The 19719-nt window shown below is 34.7% G+C and overlaps 1 protein-coding gene across 3 annotated transcripts in view; it reads right to left on the minus strand.

Moving 5' to 3' along the window:
• Positions 1-19719, minus strand: part of trpm7 (transient receptor potential cation channel, subfamily M, member 7) — a 120768-nt gene that overhangs the window by 45852 nt on the left and 55197 nt on the right. For all 3 annotated transcript variants that reach the window (XM_039772829.1, XM_039772830.1, XM_039772831.1), the window contains exons 4-12: positions 16756-16954; positions 14877-15090; positions 14187-14311; positions 13894-14065; positions 10844-11018; positions 6449-6572; positions 5681-5753; positions 4770-4870; positions 2746-2880 (exon numbers count right to left, since the gene is read on the minus strand). In XM_039772829.1, the coding sequence (XP_039628763.1) occupies positions 2746-2880; positions 4770-4870; positions 5681-5753; positions 6449-6572; positions 10844-11018; positions 13894-14065; positions 14187-14311; positions 14877-15090; positions 16756-16954 (1318 nt within the window). The remainder of the gene's footprint in view (positions 1-2745; positions 2881-4769; positions 4871-5680; positions 5754-6448; positions 6573-10843; positions 11019-13893; positions 14066-14186; positions 14312-14876; positions 15091-16755; positions 16955-19719) is intronic.

Genomic DNA, 19719 nt, shown 5'->3' on the forward strand with positions numbered 1-19719 from the left:
GGAGCCAACTTATTTGAATTTTTTTTTTTTTTTTTAAATAAAATTACACTGGGCAGCCATTGGGACACTTTGAAGTCAGTTTATAGCATCTAGTAATTCTGAGAGTGTCAGAGGTTTATCCAGTTCCACAGCACTAAGCGTATCTAGCTGTAATATCTGTAATTAGTCAAAGAACTCATTAGATGGTGTCTTATCTTCTTTAGGCTGAGTAGAATATAAGGACTTCTAGTACTTCTCTAAATGTTTGGGTTATATATTTTTATGGTCTACGATTTTTTTTTTTAATCTCCATCTGTATTGGTAATTGCTGTTACTACAATGCACATTTGTTGAGCTGAAATCTTATTTGGCCTTCTCTCCATGTTCATAATAATGATGTTGTGATTTAAAGATGAGCTGTTCTGTTTCTTTAGTACTCAAGAGGTTAAATTCTGATTAGAAAACCTGTTTTTTCCTATAAAGTGCCTAACTTGGAAACATGGTGGATTCTAGATCTATTTTGGTAATTTCACTGATTAACTCAGATGCCTTCTTGGCTTCGATTTTTGTAAGAAACATATGAAATAGTCTGTTCTCTTAAAAATGCTTAAAGAGTTTCCCAGAGTATTCCTGCAGAGACCTCTAGGGATTCATTTGTCTGCAGAAAATAATAAATTTGCTTGGATATTAATTCTGTACAGTGTTAATCAGCAGTTGATTTGTAAATAGATCTACATCACACCTATTTACAAATCCACTTGAGAATGGTGGCTCAGTTCTTTATGAATGAGCCAATACTGAATCAACTAAGTTTATCTTGTCCAAATTTTTTTAAATAATTTTTCTCGAAAATATCAGAACAATTAAAATGTATTGAAGATGACAAACAATATTTAAAGAGTATTTGCTCTTTGAATACTGAACTACTTGCTGTAGGACTCTGCCCACACTCTGTCTTGCAGGAGTTTACCAAATCTTCATTACAGTGTTTTAAATCTCACTATGTGCAGATATGGTTACTAGCGCTGAAACAATTTATTAAACTACACAAAGCGAAGACCAAATCACCAAGCTTGTTGAGACTTGTAATGGGAGTTCTGTTTCTGAGAAATGGAATCACTATTGCCACAGTACCATCACTAAATTAATATTAACAATAGAGAGAGGCCAACATATTGGACAAGCATTATGGAAATTGTGCTGGAGCTTATAAATACCTTTGTGGTGCAGCTCTGAGTGCATCTAAATATGTAGTCATTAATTTACTATGAAATTGCGAGCTGAAATTGTAAAAGGTAAAACACAGGCCTGGAGTACAGCGGGCATAGCAGAGCTACAGGAGTGTCTTCTCTAAACTGACTGGGATTTCCTGAGTGCAGATATTGGATTGGCTGCTTATACAAAGTTCAACGTTGTACATATCAAGTTTGTGACTCTGTGACCACTGAAAACACTAATAGCAAAGGGTGCCCATATAGTGAGCCATAGATGCTGAAAAGAACAACATGCTCTCTCTCAAAATGAAACAGAAGAAAAGCAGGATTTACAGACAGGCAAGTAAAATGACTCGTAGAAAGGAAAACAAACCAACGAGAACAGAAAACTAAAGGTGCTTTGATAATAACAACCCAAACTAGGTCTGGAAAGATCTGGAAACTGTCACAGGGACCAAACGATCAAAATCTTTTTGGTATTGAAACTAAATGTCTTTTATTCCTGAGTTGACACCAATGATTTGCGTACTGAAAATTAACAAGGCAAGACACTCTGTAAAAAAGCCAGAAATACTTCTGTGATGGAGCAAACTATAAGTAAGGTGAAGAATCTCTTCGCCAGGTCAAAACTAGCTGAGCGGTGGGGCCAGATAGCGTATCATGGAGGCTCCTGAAAATCCTGTTTCAAGCAGCTCTTTCTAGTTTTTTCATTTGCTTTTTAACTGGAGCCAGAGCTATGGCAACAGTCAATCATTACCCCAGGTCCCAAGGTTTCTAGGCCAAGCAGTCAGAATGACTAGAGGCCAGTAGTCCTCATGTCCATTGAACATTTCATGAAGAAATATCCTGGTGACTCAGACTGAGCCCTTACAAGATAACCAATAATGTGCTTACTGTGTAGACAGAAGGTAGAAGACACTATTAGCTATCATACATAACATCTACTCTTTTCATAACAATGCTTTGACATAGGAACCAACCCTATTTATGGATTTCTTCAGTTTTCATTGCTATTAAGCTTCATATGTTATTTAATAAATTCAGTAATTATGAATCCATATATTATGGATTCAGTATTTTCTCTACAATCATTTGCAGACAGCTGAGGTATGTTAGCATTTTTTCAAATACATTCTGTCAAACACAGGGGCTCCACAAAGTTGTATTTAGTCTCCTTTACTATTTATACAGTGTAACAGTCACATAAAGACCAGTGAATGGAAATATATAGGAACTCACTTCAATACATTCTTAATCAGAATAATCCAAAAATATTGAATGTAAATCGATGCTAATTTTCCTACATATAAGACAGACTGTTAAAAGAAGACATGCTGTCTTTTTAATGCAGTGTGATCCATTCTATCACCACTTCCAGCTCCTTTGCCAGGTTTAGTGGCCTGACAAAATCAATATTTAAAAAATAAAATGCAAACAGGCAGCCAAAATTATTGATGCTGATGTAGATGCCTTGATAAGTGTTGCCTTTAAACCTGTTGAAAATTAGTTAATGTTTGCACAAAATTTAAATACATCATTTTTAAATGTATACCGTGTTGTACAGTTCCTCTAGCCGAGGGATTGTGAGAAACTTGTGCATGCTAACTCCATTTTCAATCAGAAGTTTTACAAACTCAACACGATCCATGACCAGGGCATCTAGCATAGCTTGCTCCAGAGAACCAACCTGCAAATAAAAGTAAACACATAAATAATAGAGCAAGTACATAATGATAAATAAAAATTACTAAATATTAATTAAATTGTAATACAGGACCTTAGTCTATCAATTCTCAAAGAACTATCAAATTAATCATATACAGAGAAAATGTGCTTTAAGGCAGAAACTCTAAAGAAAATGACTCAAATCTTTTGATAGCAACATAAAAAGTACGTTGAAATATACTACAAATATGTTCATTTTGCATGTACTTCACTTTAAGAAGTGTTACAATCGACACACTACAAAGCTGCCTAAAGATGCAGGAAGTGTACACAAAGGCAAAGTGAATCTGACTGCTCCATTTCTGATATCAGAGGAGATTCCCCGGCCTCTCTCCATAACTTTAATACTTATTAAAAATTTAGAGTCGAGAGATGGACAAAAACAAAGTGGAACTGACATGACCATTTGTTAGGTTGTTTGGTTAGACACCATGTGATATTACTACTCTGAGACAAAGTCTGTGTTGCTACAGGCCAAAAAGTACATATACTTTACTATTTCTATATAAAATGTAGATATTTAGTTTACATTCAGTGATGAGAAATCTACTATTAGCGCTTTAGCTGTATTAAAAACCAGATTTATGTTACTGTCATGACTATCCCTACATCTACCTATCCATCTGTCCATCTACCCGTGAATGGAAAATTGTGGTCACTAAAGGGTAAGAAGAAAAAAAGTCTGGTCTCCTCAAAAACATTTAATCGAAAGTCTTAAATGTTGCTTAACAGTTATTGCAGAAGGTTAGCCAAAGGTTTTGCTGATTGATCATTTATGATCAATTTGTAGGTCAGACCAACTGCTTTATATCAAAAAAAAAAACCTAACAGATTTCCGAAAGTAATTGAGAAATCTAACTTCATGAGACCCCAGAGAAATTAATATAACTGTGATAAACTGAATGGGCAGAAGAACATCAAAAGGAGACGCACACACTTTATTGAATTCTTCTCGGTGTACCTCTCAGTTCAGTGTATTGATAGCCATCTCTCGTGTATGCCAAAATACGTAGACCCTAGTTCAACCACAGTCCTGTGAAGAAGTATTTAGCCCACTCCAAATGTCCTCTGTTTTTGCATATTTTACACAATGAATGGCCTCAAACTAATAGTGAAAATGAAAGACTTGGAGAAAAGGAACCTGAATGAACACACAATATAGTTTCTAAAGGATTACCCTACTTTCTTTATTTAAGGAAAAAACAAAGTTGTACACCCATGTGAAAAAGTAATTGTCTCTACTTTCAAAACTTGGTTGCAGCAACTTTGGCAGCAATAACTGCAACTAAATGCTTCCTATTATTTGATATCAGTCTTTCATATCATTGTTGAAGAATTTTAGCCCACTCTCTACCAAACTGCTTTAATTCAGAAACAGCTTCTCAAGTGGGTTCAAATCAGGACTTTCAATTTTTCGTTTAATCTGTCACTTACCTCATGTCATTTGTAGTAATGGCCAAGAAAATGTTTTTAACCTTACAGTGTTATGGATAACAGAGGCAACACAGTTCCTGACAATTCTCTTTAATAGGGACCAATACTGAACAAACAGTAAACAATATGAAAACATCAATTAAAAAAAAAAAATCGCCATTTACTTGCGTCGCATTATAACGGTTATCCAAGTCCTTCTTTTTTAAACAAACAACAATGAATCGAAGTCTGAGAAATACTTGTGTTCCTCCTTGTCTGCCAACTCTGAGAAATCAGTAATTTTAAATTACTGATACAGCCAAGCACACTGCCTTGTACTAGACAGCCCTTGTAAAATGTTACTTTTATTTTGGGCATTGGTTGACGTATAGTGTCAATAAGCAAAGATTCTTAATGTTAGTATTTTTTAATACTTGCCAGCCATTGTTGACCATAAACAAAAACATGATTCTTTGCAATGTCCACTCTGTCCCAGGCCAGTGTCAGGACAAGCTGATCAAATGCAGAAGCATTAGTACCTGCAAACAAAAAATAGAAATACAATTAGGAATCAATTGTCTCAAGGTTGCTCCAGAGCAAAACAAAAACACAGAGTTTATCACACCAACTCTAACTAAACTTATCTAGCAGAAACACCAAGTACAGTATAAATATACTTCTAGTAAAATCATTTTAACTGCCAGAAACCGTAAGTGCATTGGAAATATGAACAAAAAAATGAAAAAACTTTAGACTAATTTAAGGTGAACACAAGTGAAAAAAAATAATCTTTACTAACTGAGGTAAGAAATACCTAGCTTTGAGCAAAATGGACACCTGCATCTTAACATGTCTGACACCACACTTGCACATTTTGTTTTATTTGTGTAATTTTGAAATGCTAAAAACTACACATTTAGCCTACTACAACTACAAACAGGCACACCGATGCTACGCTGTTGTTTCTGTTTGCATGGCTTTTCTGCAATTACTTTAATGTAGTAGTTCAGCACTGCGTGCAGTGCAGTCATTTTGCTCATGGTTATATATCTATATATATATATATATATATATATTTCTGAAATATTAATTTCAGAAATCTCTTTACACTTTTAAAATACAGATTGAAATTCAAAACAAAAAAACCCCTAAATGCTGATATTACAATTAGTAGGAAATGTTCAAACAAACAACTTAAAATCAGATGACCACAACTTCATTCCTCAATTAGAAGAAATTCTACAAATACCATACATCTGTCATGCATTAGATTTTAATATATTTTAAACTTTCATTCCCCAGGTTTAATAAAAATATTTTATTTAGTTCCTATAAAAGAAAGAGAGTACCTTTTAACAAGGCTCTTAAAATTGCAACATCGATATCTTGGTGGTCTTCTGAACCAATGTGAAATACTGTAATCTGAAAATAAATATGTATTATTCTCAATGTAAAGCAACAATCTAAAACAATCAAATAGTTTGTAAATTATTTGTCAAACATTCTGTGGTTGTAATACTTATAAGAAACTAAAGCACCTATGTTGAAATGCTTTGATTTGCTAAACTTCCTGTCAGAGGGAAAATTGGTTTTGACATAAATTGTTTTGTAATTATAATGTCTAAAATAAAAAGTGACATTGCTGCAGGTTTTTTGACAATGCCATTCCCAATGTCTAGTCCTATGTTTGGCTACTCGATGCTATTATCTGTTTTTTGTTTGTTTTTTTCTCCCTCCATTATTTGTACTATAAACTCTAGCAACAGAAGAAGCTACAATCATACTGAAGATTTAAAGGTTATCCTTCTGGTCAATGTAAAACATATAAAAGATAAATAACACCTTTGATGAACTTGACTTATATTAGATATATTGTAGAAAAGAGAACCAATTGTGGTAGGTAAAATAAAGGAAGAAGTCAAATTAACTGGAAACCTGTCTGAACACAATTCCAGCAGCATGGAACAGTGAGAAAACGTTCGTCAATCTCATGTTAGCAAATTAGACATGAAAGTCGGAGCCTAGTAAGAACATTGGACAGGCCACAAAGTTTACAAATACAGTACTTGGTTCATGGCATCAACCCGATCTCTTATACAATTTGTGAATATTCTTACCAGTTCTTTATTTTTCATGCATTCCATAAGGGTTTGAAAAAGATGGACTGCGTCATTTTGATTGAAGTTAAATGTTTTTTTAATTGTTGAAATAATTTCACTTTCAACACCAACAGGCAAACCACTGGAAAGCAAGGGGGTGGAATTAGTGAAGGATATCTGAAGAGTCCATTACATTCCAATATATATATTCTGTAGTTCATACTGCAAACAAAAATAAGCAGAGATATTGTTTTCTAAATTTTTTCAAAAGGGCAATCAATAGTATTCCATGTTTATCTTCCTATTCTTACATTAGCTTGAGCAAAGTGGTAATGTTTATACGAACAGTGTCAAAAACCCAATCAATAATCAGTAAAATGGAATGAGAGCTTAAAATGAAGCCATAAAATTCTCTCTCACATAACACCTTGTAGTTAAGCTTCAGATCATTTAATAAATACGAGTTGTTTCTGTGGGGTGCATACTCTTCTTTCCCAACAGCAAAATTTGAAATCAAAGCCATGGAACCTGTTCTTTCTTATGTTTTAACACCTAATTTTTTTAAAAGCTCCCTTTCCTAATTTAAATTAAACTGTGGAAACAGAAGACAAATAAGTAGTATTATTATGTACATTTCAGTTGTTAAAAAAGCAAGCTGGCCATATTCTCTAAACTAGGAAAGCCACTTACAATATTCTGTCTTACCCATTTGAGAGTATGTATTGTAGATGCTGCCACTGCCAGAGCACCCAAAAGCACTACTTACCTTTAAACGTTTAATTACAGATCTTTAACCAGAAATTACAGCTTAGACTAAAATGTGGAATTCTAACTCTGAATGCACTATTAACTCAGACATTTTTGTCCTAGGTCATTTGGGCAAGCCATGGCTAGCCTTCTTTTCACCACTTGTACTAAACCATTTGTCCATTTCAGCAATACTGCGGAACCTTGGGTAATACCAAGTGACAGTCTAGTACATACAAAATGTTGCTAATATGTAAGTTAACATCTCATCACACACTAGAGAAAAGTTGTTATAAGATTTCTGGATATTTCTCTAGTTAAGCATTTCTGTTTTTTGATTGGATTTGGACAATTTTCTTTCATCATCTCATATAAAATGTATGAATTTTTACACAAACACCTAAGGATTTATTCAGACAACAAATTTCAAGTGAATTGGGCAGGATATTATCACTAATGTACCTCTAATTTACATGAAGAACTAATGCAGTTAAAATTTATACTTGTCAAATACTAAACATTTTAGTTATTTTGGCATAAGAAATATCTCTGTTCCAGGAATCCAATACAGAGTTGTTATGGTATTATCAAATTTTAGCTTCCATATCATCTTCCTAACCTTGGGTCATACAATTCTGGAGGAAGACATTACTACTCAGTCTGTAATGGCATATCTGTAAATGTTACAATTGAAAGAGAACATTTACTTTATCCTTTCGGTATGCTTTTTCTGCAAACTTATTTACAAACCATTTTACTTATTGAAAAATATATTCACTTCAGCTAAAGTGGATGCTATTATTCCTATGTTTTGGAAACGCTCTACAGCAGTTCATCCAAATCATACTGTTATACAAGGATTTTTATTTATCCAAAATTGGCTGAGAATTATGCAATCACTCAAAATCCTCTAACAACATTATTTGGAGCAACACCTTGGATCTTCTGTCTGAAAACTCTGTTATGATGTCCTACATTACATTGCTTGCTCCTTCATCTAATTTTACTCAACTGGAAATTAATTTCCTTTAAAAATGTATGAGGAAAGATTCTAAGTTTTTCCGTAACTTAGTAAAATTATTAATTTTACCATAAAATAAACAAGAGTCTGTTAACTTTCTGAGGTACAATACCTGTGGTGGACATATTCATAATGGGTTCTTTGATCACACAGCTCTCCATATCGGGTAGGTGAAGGGTGTTGAGGTTAATATGAAATGTGAGCGTAGGGGGTGAAGTTCTGACTTTGTTCATGACTGATCTAACTGATGTAACAGAAAGCCAATAAAGTAATTTTCCCATAAACACAAATTATGCATTTCCCTTGTCCTTGATATATCCTCCACTCAATCTCTATCTTGGGGACTTCTACAACAGAAGTATTTTTATGCCATTCAGACAACTCTGAGAAATAACACATTTTTATAAGATTGGATATTTCTTTCCAAGTCTACCTCTAGAGGAACATTCCCACAACGTAAACCCATGGGCAAAGGAATAATCTCATAATTATATAACTGTTTACAAGGCAAGATTGTAAAATTATATTCTCAAACAAAGAGAGGTAAGCCAGTCTCCAAAGAACTCACTCTTTTTTCTGATAGTTCTAGGCATGGATTGATACAGAAATTCATTTATTTGTTTTTTATTGTAACACCTCCAGGAGCACACATCCTACAAGGGACCAAGTGCCATCATCCCCTCGACGCATTTTTTTTTTTGCTTTTACCTCAGACTCAACCAGCCCACCCCCCTCCCCCTGAGGTCTCTATTTATTACACTCTTACAGCAAAGGAAACTAAATCCTGACCCACTTAAACTACTTTCTGGATTTATGCCAGAAGAATGGCCTTGCCATGTACAGTGTAAAATAATGGACTTGGGCACATTTGCAGTGGTTTAAGAACATGCTAAATTAACTGAAAATGTCCTTATAAGGGGTTAATTAATTTATTCTATAATATGTGAGAGCCTTTCTTCAATGTAACAGTTTAGTCCTACGCCTTTTTTAATTTATATTTTGTGCCCCAATTTGGTTATTTGTTAAGACTGAGGAGGAGAATAATTACTAGGAGCAGGGAATGTTCACTAAAGGACAGTATTGTAAAATCGGCGGTACTGAAATGTACTGGAACTGCATAGCTCTTGAAAAAAGGAATGCATTCTGCGTCATACAACTCACTTAAGACATGACTGGTCAGGAAGTCACTACTGGTGATTTGTCTGAAAACCTCTGGAAAGCAGCACTGTTCATGCTGGCACTGAAGTGCAAAACCCAATGAGATAGAAACCTCTGCTCCAGAACTAAAATGAGGAGGCCTGGACGCAATCAACGTGGGAGTGTACTTGCAGAATAAGTGATGAAGTCGGATAGCAAAATATGTTATACATTTAGACAAGTCACGCTTTTCCAGTGATTTTCAGGTGAAAGTGGGGTGAAATGACACCTTTTATTGGCTAACTAAATGAATTACAAATGCAAGCTCTTGAGGCAGCTAAGGCCCCTTCATTTTCCGTCATGGCCCTTCAATTACATACTCTTAGCAGCGCACTCCCGTTTAGCTGATCACCTAATGCGACATATCCATCGACATAAGACAAACTAGCCAGCGACTCACTCCAAATGGGCTCAGTGTATATCAGAGCTGACAACCAAGGAATGCTGATCCAGAAATACAATGTATAGAACGCAGCGACCAGGATTTAGGAACACAGGTGTTTTCAATCTGACAAACAGAAGAGAAAGTTGTCTGTGTGATGTCTCTCGTTTTATGTACCAAAACAAAATGGAAAAAAAGGTTTGAGACTGTGGGTGAACGCAGATGTTAACCCTTCATACAGTGACACTTCTTCACCCAGCACAGAAGCTGTGGACCTCAAACAGAAGAGAAGCTAGACTGCCTAATGTCTTGTGTTTTACACACCATAACTGAAAGGGGGAAAAAAAAGAAGGACAGAGACCTCTGCTATACTAGTCACAGCTGTTAACCCTTCGCACAGCACTGGCTCCATTAGGCAGCCCGCTATTGGCGGTCACAAAAAAGGACCAGCACAACTGTTCTGGAAGGTCAGTGCTCAGTCACTAAATGTGACACGGGAGGCAATTTTCAGTCGTGTAATCTGACATGGTGCAGCATTGAGATCAGCAACTGCGGTCAGCAAATCTGACTCAACCCACAAAAAAAAAAAAAATTGCATAATGTGACATAAGCTTAAGAGGAGAAGACAGATAAACAGAAATCAAAACTCCCTCAGTGGCTCTTTTCAAATCTATTCAAAACAACCCTGGTGCAGGCTGACCCCATGCAGCTATGCGAGCCCAGCATCTACAAAGAGAAAGGAAGGGTTTTAGGTGTCAGACACCGATGGAATGAATTCAGACATCCCAGACCTTGGCAAAAGAAATGTATTTTAACCAGTATTCTTTTAATTGTGGTTGTGTGCTGTGTGTGACTTCCTTCCCATCTCTTGTTCAATTGAAATTTGACTGTATTAGTATTCAAATATTCTTCAAGATATTAGTCACAAATACACTAATGTACTTTAAAATTTAGCCTAGTCACAATCATCTGGAACCTCTATTCAGTGCATCTGCTATAGGTATAAATGGAGGAAAAACAGCTACGAATGTAACAAATTTGACAAGACAAATGTTTGAAAACATACCCTCCTTCCTCAGTTTGTTTGTGAATATATGCAATAATATCTGCTGCTCGACCTGTTCCTTCACAAACCACCACTGGAACTGGGGGGCTCTCCTGCAGGTACTCCAACACAGTGAGAATCACATTGGGCCCCCCTTCAAATATCAGGGCTACCACAGGTACACCTTGTCCAATTCCTGAAAAAAAATGTTTACATGTTTCAAAAGGTAGAATAGGCTTCATTGTAAGACTACTATAAAAAATTAAGAGGTTCAAAAAGACATTTTCCTGACATTTCAGGAAAGACATTTCCTGAAAATGACAGCCAATATTAAAAAATATAAATACCTAAAAAAAAACCACATAGGTTTAAGTGTGAATTTTGGTATAATTTCCAAATGCACATTTTTCTACAGTGTACATATCAAGAATTACCAATGTCTTGAATGGAGCTGTGTGCTGATGCCCATCAATATTAAAGCACTTTTATCTGCCTGTCAGCTGTGCTATAGATTATCCCTTCATGTCAGTTTGTGAATTTATTTAAAAGTTTTAATATAAACTGATACATGTGTGATATTTAAAATCATTTGTAGTGTTCTGTTTTATTGAACCATCATGCAGCCTTTTCTGTGATTTGTGTTTTTTACAACCAATTCATAAACACCACCTTAAGCATTACTTTACAGAAGGTGTAATACTATTTAGTCAAATACCGTTCACCAAGAACTTTGTATATAACTGGATATCCATTACTGCATCACAAAACAGTAACCTCCCTTGTAACAATACTATACCCATATAAATGATAACATTCTTCTTGATATACAAATATGTTAAAACATTTTAGATAAATATTAAAAATTGTAATAATGCAGATTTAAAGAGGAAAGTTTTCATTTTAACTTCTTGTATTATTTCTGATACATACACATCTAGATAGAAGTCCCACTATTCTATAACACTTTTGTAAAACAAAACAAAATTGCACTTTTCAGAACCTTGATATTAATTACTTTAATCAATTAACTGCTTGAAGAAAACAAAACAAAAAAACTTTTCCATTAAAAAGTTTTTTTTTCCCTCCCCCTCCAAATATAATGAAAAACGCTTGCCAAGCCACACTGCCCTCTTATCTTATTCAAACCTAAGTACGATATAATTCCATATCACTAGCTTACCTAAGTTACAGTAATTAGCATATAATTTGTATGTACATGTCATATTAAATTAATGGGTCCACCACATTTATAGAATTCTCAAACAAAAGTAATTAACAGTCTCTCAGTTAAGGCAATCCTTGTGCCTTACAAAAGTATTATTTTAGTAGGTCGCCTTATCTTATTTAGCTTAGGTCAACACATTCTTGTCATTTATTACCTGTCTTAACCACAGACAGCAATGTACTGTATTTATAGACCAGATAATAACAGACTGATTGGAAATGTAGAAGTAACTATGACTTATAATTTGCAAAGCAACCTTTGTGACAGTAGCCAAAATATAAATAGGTATCAAGTGTCACTAGGCAGCATAGATTATCATCTATTTACAGCTACAACTGTTTTATTTCACTTCTTACTTTCCACAAACAGTCTTCCTGGGAGGCTCCCATATCCTCACAGACTGGCCTCAACAGTTTAAAGCATCTGACTCTGCACTGGCTTTCAGAAGTTCATGACACACGCGCATTATATATTCCATGTTGTTCCAAGAATTCCGAGTGATCAATTCCTTGTATCTCTCAATTCTTCTGTAGCTATACCTATTAGTTATGTTCTGAAACCTCTTTATTTTCAGTGCTTTTCTGAGGTCAAACTAAAATCTTTCTCATCATGAATATGCTACCTAAATTTGGATATTTTCTCTCTGCTTTCTACTTTGGTACCTCATTATAATCACTTACATTATTCTCCTGAAATACCTTAACAGTTAAGTCAAACAGACTGCAAATTATCTTCTTTTCTCTCATTCCAGTCTAACTTTCTGTAAAATATCTTGCATGACCTTTCCAAATCATTTTTGGTCATCACTCAACTAACCACTTTGTTTATTCTTGTAGAAATATGACGGCAGATTCCAGGACTGGATCAGTGCATTAAATAAACAGTATTGGCAAACTATCTGTCCAAAACCAAGAAAAAAAATAGTGTTTTTAGGCACTTTCATTTTCTAAATTACTGGTAGCAATAAAACAAATGCCATTCATTTTACCATAACATCATGCAGAACACTATTCAGATTGTAAAGGAAAAATTATACTGTAACAGAGGATTTGCCTAACAAGACAACTCAAATGTTATTGACATTTCATTTCAAATTATATACAATACAATGAATGAAATGTACTACACACTGCTGGTCATGTTCATTTATGAACAGGTGAATTTAGCGCAATCTGCCTAAAATCCGCTCAGTTAACAGCTTCAGGCACTGAGAAACTAAAAGCTGGAGGACTTGTGCAGAGACACTGGCATACTGAACTTATACAGAAATACAATTTAGTAAAAATACACAGAAAAAAATGTGCAAAACTTTAATAAGCATTATCAGGAAGCCTGCAAAAATAATGCAATTGTCAAGTTTAACATAAGCAATTTTCAGCGAGTTGCCTTTTTTTGTGTACTATAGGTCAGTGGCCGCAGGTTTTTGCTCCAACCATTTTCTCAATTATTGTTATAATAGATCTCATTGTTTAATTATCTGACTCTTTATTCCTTTTTATTTTGATTTAACACAGTATTTAAAAGGAAAAAGATTAATTCATGCCCATCTAATACATATAATTCTTGCTTAATTCAGTAAAAATACAGCATGTTTTATATATAAACAAAAACCAGAACAGAACCTGGGAAAACGCCAACATATTTGACTAATGTTGGACTCCAATTAGAGAACAAGTGTGTTGGGGGAAAAACCTGCCATCACAGGGGGCCACCAGGACTGAATATGGAGAACCATTGCTATAGGTAATGCATTAAAAGGTTTATAAGTGAACATTTAAAAGGACAAACATTTTAAACAACCCACTACTAATGAGGTTTGTGCAATTGACTTGCTGACGACACTTACTTGCATGAATTCTTTGCAGATTAATGTGTTTCTCTAATTCTCTGCGTAGCTTTACTTCTGCACCGTATTTTCCAACTGTTCCATCATCCACCAGAATGAAGTGCGAATGAAGATTGTTCAAGACATTTAGTTTACTTAGGGGGTTAAGTAGTGTTTGATAAGGTGCAACAACCTATGCAACAAGTGAAAGGATTAAAAAAAAAAATACTAAAAACAAAAGACTTAATTTGATATAGCCAAAAGACACTACCCAAGACAGAACACAGAGAATAAAATAGTAAATAATCCCTTACATCTCTTCCAATCAAGTCATTTCTGTTCTCAATTACACCCCAAGGTGCTATTCCAACTGTGCAAATTTTCCGAGATGATCGGGATGAATGTTCCTTTAAAGCATCACCAACATGTTTGGCAACACCTGTATTCATAAAAACACAAAATACTTGTGAACAATACTTTCTTTGTATATATCAGAATAACAAAATCAAGACAACTGTTTAATCTAAGAGTTATCAAGTAAAGTGATGTTAATTATCAAAATGTCACCACAGTATATACAGCATCATTTAGCACAAAACAGCAGTGTTAAAAGTTATATACAATATGCAGCGTAACCTAACAAAACAAGAACAAACATAATAGCAAAACTAGATTAAGCAAATGAAAAGTATTCCAAAAATAAACAGCTTTAAAACACTTAAGCTTAATAATTTATAAAATCTGATCACTGTGGTTACAAAAAGCAGTTCTGAATCATTCTCCCTGGACTATTAATAGGAGTCACAATGCCATAATTATAAATACCTGGCAATTTTGTTAATTGAGCCATACACAGCAGTAAGACCATGCTATAATTATATTCTCACCCATGTGTCACAGCATTACAGGGTACAATTTTCTGTTATTTGCTAATGACTACTCCAAAGCAAACCCCTTATATACTTTCCTCCCCTGTTCTTAAGGACTGTATTTTTGTCTCTTGCCTGTGTTCACTCCTCCAGTTAAAATCCAAGCTCCTGTTGTAACCGCTGCTTTAATGAGGCCCTTGCCAATCACTTGTTTGATACGAGGATGCAGATCAAAGTTTTGCATTCCTCCATGCACAGAGATGACGATCTTTGGAAGCTCCATTTGCCATTCCTTCAGCATAAGGCGTAAAACTGCTTCAGGTTTAGAGTCATATGATAGTCGCACATACTACCAAAAAAAAAAAAGAGTTATACATATAAAATGAAAATCAAAATTTATAATAAAATGCTTACATATTAAGTCTTGGATAAGATTATGTATTTTTACAAACTCCTATGGTCTACCAGAGTGCCTCAAGTCAGACCAACTGCTATTTTATTTATCAAGGAATGTGCCCATCTTCACAATAGAAAAGGGCCTCTGATGTACCAGAACAGCATAAAACCAACTACTGTATATATATATATATATATGTATGAGTATAATTTTATATCCCACTAACAGTTCCATACATAGGACACTTATGGAAAACCTAAAAGTACAAACAGTTCTACAAAAATATGAATCACATTGTGTCACAGAACATTATAAACAGTAGTCCAGTCATTACTAGTTTATTTTAAGTACTTCTGAGGACTTAATGTACTTTAAAAAAAAAAAAAAAATCTGTTTTTTCCGTAATGTAATTTACAAGGGTGCGAACTGTACAACTTTTAAATGCCATTTATGCAAAACAGCAACACACAAAGGCTGTAAGCACAAAACAACAACTCAGGCCTACATAGTATCTACTGTACAATAATACAACCTCCTCAAATCCATTTAATCTAATGTAGGGTTTGGATTTTATGAGGACCTTTCTTATACGATCCCGGCAGCACTGGACACAAGGCAAGAAGCAGCCCTGGACGGAGCACCAGTTCATCACAGAGCCTGCACATGCACTAAACTATGCCACCACAAGAGGTCAATAGGGAATGTGGAAGGAAAAAAAGGATCCCCCCCCCAAGGAAATGCCACGCACACTAAGGAAGAATGTATGAACTCCATACAAGCAACATCCAGACATGGGATTCATACTCAGGCTGCTAGACATGTGAGGTGTTAGCACTACACACTGTGCCACCATGCCATTCAGATTTTGGATGGTGTGCTGCAGCTTATTTAACAAAAGATAACAAACGTATACAGGCTTTATCCATAATTTTCAAATGGCATTTTTCAAAAAAAAAGAATGCAATTACATTAGGAGACCACTGGTTGGGTTGTTGCTTTTTTTATTATCTTCAGTATTACTGAAAATGATGTATCTTCTACATTTTTCCATCACAGAAAATACAGTAAGACACATACAAACATCCTTTAACAATGTGTCGGTTTTACTATAATGCCATTTCTTACACAGGGAATTAAAATGGCTTCAAAATTATTGTGCTATTTACTACCTTTATTTTGCTTTTTTCCTACTAGGAGGAAAAACATGACAGTACAGTCATTATACAGCACCACACGAAAGCTGTTGATGAGAAACAATAAAAAGAGATAGGAAGAATTATTTGATAAAACCTCAGTTAAGTCTGGGCAGCACTACACTAGATGGACTGATTGGTCTGTGATATTCCAAAATAAACGTAATTTAGCACAGATGATGTGGACACTATCATAGTGCGATCCATTTGCATTGATTGCATTACCACATTTTAAATAAAGTGGTACCTGAGACGAACCAAAAATGTGCTCAACAAATTCAGATTTTAAATCATTTCTTTTCACAATATACACTTCTTTTAAGTAGGCCTGGATATTTTTTATATGTAAAAGAGATTATTTCCATACGGAAAGGTAGAAAGATCTCAAATAACTTTTGCTTGTTATGTGCAACTTAAAACATACCTTGGCTCTGTAGGAATGAGACCCTCCCTGAAAGTTGATGATGCCATATGCATCAGTTGGGTTCTCCTCTGTATGTTTTTCCACTGACCACTCCTCCAGCTCTGGCATTTCATTTTCACCCAATTTCACATCCGAATACTTCATTGCCAAGCTGGCTGTGAAGCCAGCATGCTGCCTCACCAGGCGCCCACAGCAACATCTATTAAGAATAAAATATGCTTTTACTATTCTTGAAATCATTTTATACCAGTTTAAACTTTCCATAGAACATGGAGAAAAAATATTTGTGAAGAAAACTTCGATATTGAATAAGGCAACAAGCCTTTTTAAACACTTCTGTTTAAACCAGAATGGAAAAATTAAGTTACAAAAATGACATTTAGTAACTAGTAATAAGTAAGGTATGGTTCAATACATAGAGCAAGAGTACGTTTGGGTATTAGAAATGACTATGTAGAATTTATTTCATTACAAACACACATGTGAAGGGAGGGTGTTTTAGGATTATATAAACCAAAACATGCAAAGTATAAAAAATAACTAAAAACATTTAATACTTTTCTAACTAAATATTACAACATATAAAAGTACTATACTGCACAAAAGTTTCAGGCCACTCAAAAAAAATTAAGGATTTCCCCAAGAGTGTTTTATGATCAAGAAAACACTACAACATTATAGTAAACACTGATAAAATAAAAAGAATTGCCTAACAGCAGAGAATGAGAGGCATATATGAATTCTGTCCATTTACAGCATTAGCTGACCAGAGTCCCATTTGTTCAATTCCACATTAGGCTCAGGCAAGTGAGCCTACAAAAGTAAATTCCTAGCAGGCAAGAACTCGTTGATTCATGCATGAACAGAGTATACTAGACATGCTGGCAGATTTTTTAAATATTGTTTTCAACAATTGCTAAAAACTGAAGGATTAATTTAAGAAATGTGACAAAAAGTATAATATGTATGTCTGTGTTCAATACATCATTATTCTCAAAGATACTGAACCAACAAGAAGAAGAAACAAATAAACACACACATAAAATTGTACTAACTAGTTCTCGTGGCTAAAAAAAAAGCAAATAATGCACCAGGTTAGGTTAGAAAATAATGAGTGCTTTATTAACTAATGAAAACTTTGTCATCTTACAGTAATAATACATCACAGGAATGTTTAACAAAATACTGGTGAATCCATATGATGCTTAAGCAGTTTTCAGACATAAGTTTAAATATGAAAACAAGAAAAATAGAAAAGCTAAGGAGATTAAAGCCATCTAACCTGTTTTTATTGAGAAGGCAGAGCCGCTAGCACTGGTGCCTCAAGGACCTGAGGTACCAAATATGAATCCTGTGCACAATCCCTGGTTCTGTGGAGTCAGGAGACTCTTCCTGTGTCTGTATGTCATACAGGGTTATGCTTTTTAGTTGAAGATCCCCTTCATTCATTGGTCAAGAGTCCTATATTCAATTCAAAACTGTGATCCCATTTGAAAAGGCTTCCTGTTTATGGACGGTTTTCATTCCCCAGAGGTTTTTCTCAATATTTTAACCAAAAAAAATGCATGTATTTTGCATGGTGTGAGTATAAAACATTTTTTTACATAGATGTTTTTGATATTGCTTGCTGCTGTCCAGAGCTGGTCGTTATTGGCTCCAATTCTATCAGAAACATCTGCTTTCACCTGATACATGTGATTAAAATTTATTTCATCCATTACTACAAACTACATGGACTAAGTAACATATAACATATCATTTATGAGTGGAGTACGCTCGTTTTAAAATTCAGGGTTTGCTGCTGGTCTCTAGCCTCAGAGCCGTTTATACTAGCAAGAGCAATCTTCTTCTTCTTTCGGCTGCTCCCGTTAGGGTCGCCACAGTAGATCATCTTGTTCCATATCTTCCTGTCCTCGTCATCTTGTTCTCTCACACTCATCACCTGCATGTTCTCTCTCACCACATCCATAAACCTTCTCTTAGGCCTTCCTCTTCTCCGGTAGCTGTATCCTTAGCATCCTTTTCCCAATATACCCAACATCTCTCCTTTGCACATGTCCAAACCAGTGTTGCAGACAAACCATTTAAATTTGCACAATAAGTAATAAAAGTATATTCTGTTCATACTGCAAAAGCTTATTTAACTAAGCCATACAACACTAATGTTCATAAATCTTAAAAATGGAATTAATGGAGCCATATAGCCCAATTTCCTCTAAAAAACTGAACTGTATTCTAAAAACATAATACTTGAGTCTGGGAAGGAAAAAGGCCAGCTCTCTCGAATGTTTAAGTATGAAAATGGGTTGTTGCCATAACATAATGCACAAGTTTTAAATGCAAATGGGAGCTCAGGTTGGTAGCTTTAGCCTAAAAAGGTGCGTAATTTTATGCAAACTGCAAGTGGGCTGGTAAAATGCTGTGTGTTATAGCAATCAACGTCAAATATTCTGCTGTACCAATTTATTTTGCAATCATGAAAAGGAAACGGGTAAAGGTCACCACCCAAAAAATACCCAAATCAGGTTAACATGTTATTTAAAATAAAATGTCTGGAATAAAAGATATGGTAAACATTTTATTGAGACTAAGAAGCAACACCATCATTAAACTGTGGTAAAGGTTACAAGTGAGTACTTGTTCTTATGATACTTGCACAGAGTATCAAGGACAAAGGTTTTTTTTTTTTTTTTTGATTAACTTGTTTAAATATTTTTTAAAGGTGTTTTTAGGATACACATCCCTGAAACATATAATTTCAGCATTTTAAGGAAAATGTATCTTGGTTCCAGGTCCTCTATGCAAAGATATTAGGGATACACAATGCAATTTTATAAACTTAAAAGACCAGAATCATTGCATTCTATTTATTAAAATCAAACTACTGTATGAAAATCCTGCATTCTTTGTTATTAACTGACATGACCTTGAAGTGTAATGAACAATATCTAAAAATTTCCTTCT

Source organism: Polypterus senegalus, chromosome 12 (genome assembly GCF_016835505.1).
Source record: "Polypterus senegalus isolate Bchr_013 chromosome 12, ASM1683550v1, whole genome shotgun sequence".
Lineage (NCBI taxonomy): Eukaryota > Metazoa > Chordata > Cladistia > Polypteriformes > Polypteridae > Polypterus > Polypterus senegalus.